The 4,948-nt window shown below is 40.8% G+C and overlaps 1 protein-coding gene across 1 annotated transcript; it reads left to right on the top strand.

The window, feature by feature from the left end:
• Window positions 1–357: 357 nt before the first annotated feature.
• LOC121161817 (mas-related G-protein coupled receptor member X2-like) lies at window positions 358–1,293 on the top strand. Its single transcript, XM_040988447.1, has one exon. The coding sequence runs from the start codon at window positions 358–360 to the stop codon at window positions 1,291–1,293; it is 936 nt and encodes a 311-aa protein (XP_040844381.1).
• Window positions 1,294–4,948: the final 3,655 nt, after the last annotated feature.

The raw sequence follows: 4,948 nt of genomic DNA, 5'->3' as shown, positions 1-4,948 counted from the left end.
CTTCTTACAGGGACCTCTCAGTTATTTGGGTGCAAAATCACAACTGGCCCAGGACAGCATAGCAGTTGGGTACATAACTGTAGCATGCTGAAGTAGAGTGCTTGAAACATAGGATATTTCCATGTCATGTACAGGATATGCATTACAATGGGTATTTAAAGTCAGCAATAACTGAGTATGAATCCAAGGTCAGGTATTGCTTAACTCCTCATGGATTACCTCATGAATGTAAGCCTTCATTCCCCACCTCTAGAAAGCAGAAACAGAATTCTCATGCCTGGATCTGAGGATCAGAGATCCTGCAGCAGGAGTTCAACTCTTTCTGTTCTCAGGAGCACCAGTGGAGGGATTCCAAGCATGAATTCTACTGTTTCAGCGTGGAAAACAACACCCATACCAACAAATGGAACCAGTCAGACCATTGGTAAAGCTTTTGGTTTGGAACACCTGATCCTTGGCTCACTGATTATTATCGTTGCTCTGATTGGGCTGGGAGGAAATGCAACTGTACTGTGGCTCTTGGGCTTTCGCATGCGCAGAAACGCCTTCAATGTCTACATCCTCAACCTGGCTCTGGCCGACTTCTTCTTGCTCTGCTGTCTCATTATAGATCACCTGCTTCTTTCCATCCAGTTTTTCCATATTTCCTCCATCTCTGCCTATGTCCTATTTATATTGTTGCATGTGACATTCTTTCCTTACACCGTGGACCTGAGCATCCTCACCGCCATCAGCACCGAGCGCTGCCTGTCTGTCCTGTGGCCCATCTGGTACCACTGCCATCGTTCTACAAGCTCATCAGCTGTTGTGTGTGCCCTGCTCTGGGCCCTGGCGCTGATACTGAACCTCCTGGAATGTATCTACTGTATTAGACAGTCTAAGCACCATGATGAATATCAGTGTAACAAAATTAATTACACCCTAGCCTCCTGGCTGATTTTCTTATTTTTGGTTCTCTTGGGTTCCAGCCTGGCCCTGCTGGTTAGAGTCCTCAGGGGATCACACCGCGTGCAGCTGAGCAGACTGTATGTGACAGTCCTGCTCACAGTGCTGGTCTTCCTCCTCTGTGGTCTGCCCTTTGGCCTTTTCTTGCTCATCGTAACTAATAATATACCTTTAAATTTTAAATATTTTAGCATAATTCACTTGATTGTAGCTGTTCTCTCCAGTGTTAACAGCTGTGTCAACCCCATCATTTACTTTTTTGTTGGCTCCTTTCGGCAACAGAAGAGGCAGCCCCTAAAGTTGGTTCTTGAGAGGGCTCTGGAGGGCAACCCTGAGGATGATGAATGAGAAGGAAGCCTGGGGTGGTGATGAAGAACCTCTGCCCTTGTCAGTCTATCACGACTTTGAAAGTCAACACTGCCTGTTTTACCTCATGGTATTTGACCATCACTCAGCTGCATGTATCTGAGTCAACTCAATAACTTCTCACCGTCTTCCAGAAGACTAACTGTAATCTGACTTTTCTTGCTCGAGAAAAAATGAGTGAAATAAGACCATTTCCATCATTGTTGACATTATCAATAGCTTTTTTTATTCCTCTATTTCTTTTTAAATGATTTTATTTGCAATTTTATTGCAATGGAAAGAATCTTCCAAAAACCATAAATCACCTGTTTGTAACTGCCTTCTACATGAAGCAAGGCTAAAATCGTATTGCCTATTCATTACTCACATGATATTGGCTGAGAATTATGTCCAGTCATGAGACAGAGGCCTTGGCTGTTATAAAATTTGGTTCTTAATGCATTGGATCTGTTATCTCTAACCCTTGAGTTGAGTTTAGTAAAAAATAATGTCTTATGCAGAATCTATACATGCATAAAAACACCCCAGGAAACTGGGCTGCTAAAAAGTCATTGGGAGACATTTATCCATGATATGATGACACATCACACTTTCCATACACCTGAAAGAGGAACTACTACTTAAGATGACCACAAAAGTTCATGCCCCCCACAACATGACTACGAGCACTACCATCACATACTTCTCTCCTATCACTTATCTAACATTTTCCTGGGATTTAGAAATGTTGTCATGATGCTCTTTTCTTAAGATGACACTGTATGGATTTGGCTCCAAGATTGTCAGTACTTCAATACTGTCTATATGTAAAGTATGGCTGTTCACCAGAAGCCTGAGGTATACTGTAGAAGAAAATACCCCCTTATACCCATTTGCTGTATTCATGCAATTGCGTCTGAAACCTTCTAGCTTGCAAACAAAGAAATGGAAAGCAGAGGGAAGGAAAATATCATCAGGTAGAGTTTATGTGGAAGTGGATAGATCAGAAAAAGTTTGCCGAACTATTTAGAATTTGCACTATCAATTCCAAAATTTCCCAAGCAAATGAATAATTCTAGAGCCACATCCACATTAAAAGGTAGTCTAGAAAAAAATGTATAGACTCTCATCAGACACAAATGAGAGAAGAGATAATTTCTCAATTCGTTGTTACTAAAAGCCTAAAGGTGGATAGATAAATGACAATCAGTATGTATGTGAGTATTATTCTTGTGCCACCTCAAGTTATCTGTGGTGATTGAAAATCCCTCTTATGGAGCAGGCGGACAGGAGGTGGCTTGTATCCCAACCCTGAAGACTCCCAGATCCTCACCAAGGACTATCAGTACGGGCACCGAGGACTACATCCCAACTGCCAAGGAGACCATGGGGAAGTGGAGTGCCTTCAGAGGCCGAGAACTCTGAGGTCACCCACCCCCATTTGGATCTACCACATGGGATGGAAGAAGCCCAAATCCTGCCTTTCAGGATCCAAGGTCATCGGAATGACAACCAGGAGCCCTGAGCGGTCCACAGAAACAGAACAGAAAACTTCTTCGGAACTAGAGGGAGGAGCTTTCTCTGGTCCTTGCCTAGTTCCGACTTTGGGTCCCCACCCTCACCGGCAATGACCATCAGGATCACTCTGGAAACCCCTCAAAACAAACAAACAAACGAACTAGAATGGATAGACAGAGAATAACAAGGAAAGCTTAGAAACAGACAGGAAACAGTCAGCGGGGATGCACTTATAACTCACTGGGCAGATCACAAAGATTAGTTACTCCTCACTAGGGTATTGAAGATTTCTCTGCACACCCCTCCTAAAACTGTTCACCTAAACTGTTGACATATGTCTTGTTAGAGTTATAGAGTTAGACTACCTGAAAAACAGCCAGGCTCAGCAAAATCATGCTTCAACGCTATAAACTGTTAAATACTAAAATGAAAATAGACATGAGACAGCTGAATAGTAATCTATAGCTATTTTAAGGTGTATAGAAACCAGTTGTATATAAACTAATAATTGAAATATCAATGTAGAAGTCACAGGATGTGGTTCAGAACTTGCGTTCTTTTTTTTTTCTCTTTTAACATATTGGTTACTCAATACCATGTCAATGAAACTAATTCCATAACGTTATATTGTGGCTGATGTAATGTCGGGACTTTCAATTGATCGGGATGATATTCTGCTGGCTCTACCTTCAGACCAGAGATGGTCTCCCCAAGAAACCATTGAACTTATCTAGACAATAAGACGCTGGACTTTATACCTGGTAGATGCTTGCAATGAAAGAATCTCAACTGAATTTGAACTGTGGTAATGCAACAAGGTGGAGGAATCCACCGGGGGGGGGGAGGGGAATGATGCTGGTTTGAGCCTGTAGCAGTCTTGGTAAAATATTATTGATACATTCTTAAAGAACAGCAACATGTTAATATTTATTGTATGTTAAAAAATGGCTTTGAGAATACTTATTGTACTATATTTAGAACTGTATGCCTTGTTTACAAGCTTCTCTCCAGCACAATCTCTCTACTCATTCTTGGTGACTTTAATATCCATAGGGTTTTATCCCATTGTGTAGATATGTCCAATGGTTTCATTGATTTGGAAGTAGGGATGCATATTGCATTGTATCTTCATATCTGGATATTTTAGTCTCTACTACACCTTCCCTTAAATGAGAAGCCATGAAACAAAGTCAACAACAGGTTTGAAGTTAAAATACCAACAACAACAAATTACAGGACCATGGAGTTGAAAAAGCACGCCACTGAATAACCAATACATGGGTGACAAAAAGAAAACACTAAAGTCTCTTGGGTAAAATGAACCAGTGGATGGAAGATCTTCCTCCTCTCTCTCTCTGTTTCTCTCTCTCTCTGATTCTGATTTTCAAGTAACATAAATAAATCTTTTTTAAAAAGAAATAGAACTCAAGGCACTGTTATAAAATTTTTTCAAAGAAACTTAACCAAAATTTTAATTTACAAAATTTAAAAAAGAAATGGTATAATTCAGATTTTTTTAAATGTATGCAAAGGATGTGCACAAAAAGTCACCCTAATACACTGTTCATGAAAATGTAAACTAGTAAAACCATATTGGAAGACAGTATGGAGATTTCTCAGAAGCATGAAAATAAATCCACTATGTAACCCAGCCATTCCGCTTCTGAGAATTTATCCAAATGAAAAGAAGTTACATAATAAAGAATTTTTGGGACCCTCCTGCCATGTTCTTTGCAGGTTCAATTCCTAATACATATGGAATCAACCCAGATATCCATCAACTGATGACCAGATAAAGAAAATATGGTATATATGGATTGTAATATTACTCAGTAATAAAAAGAATGAAATCCTATCTTTTGCAGCAAAATTGAAGCAGCCAGAAACCATCTTCATGAACTAAACAAATACTAAAAAAATAAATTTACGAGTTCGACATTGGGGCAAGAGTGACAGCAGCCCTCCACAGGGGTGGTGACCCACTTGCAGAGAGCACCTGGACCAAGTCGGACCCAACGCCCAGGACTCAGCCCAAGGGCACCGTCACCACACATTGAGCAAGTCCTAGGCTTTGGGCACGAGGCTCTGCCTGCTGGCCAACCAGCAGCAAGCTCTAGGTTTTTAGGGTATGTAATTGCTG

Source organism: Ochotona curzoniae, unplaced genomic scaffold (genome assembly GCF_017591425.1).
Source record: "Ochotona curzoniae isolate NIBS_2020 unplaced genomic scaffold, NIBS_Ocur_1.0 contig_4877, whole genome shotgun sequence".
Lineage (NCBI taxonomy): Eukaryota > Metazoa > Chordata > Mammalia > Lagomorpha > Ochotonidae > Ochotona > Ochotona curzoniae.
This window is presented reverse-complemented; position numbering and strand designations above follow the sequence as displayed.

Bases quoted from the DNA above. Each gene is read 5' to 3' on its own strand.
- LOC121161817 (XM_040988447.1), top strand. From the start codon at position 358: ATGAATTCTACTGTTTCAGCGTGGAAAACAACACCCATACCAACAAAT.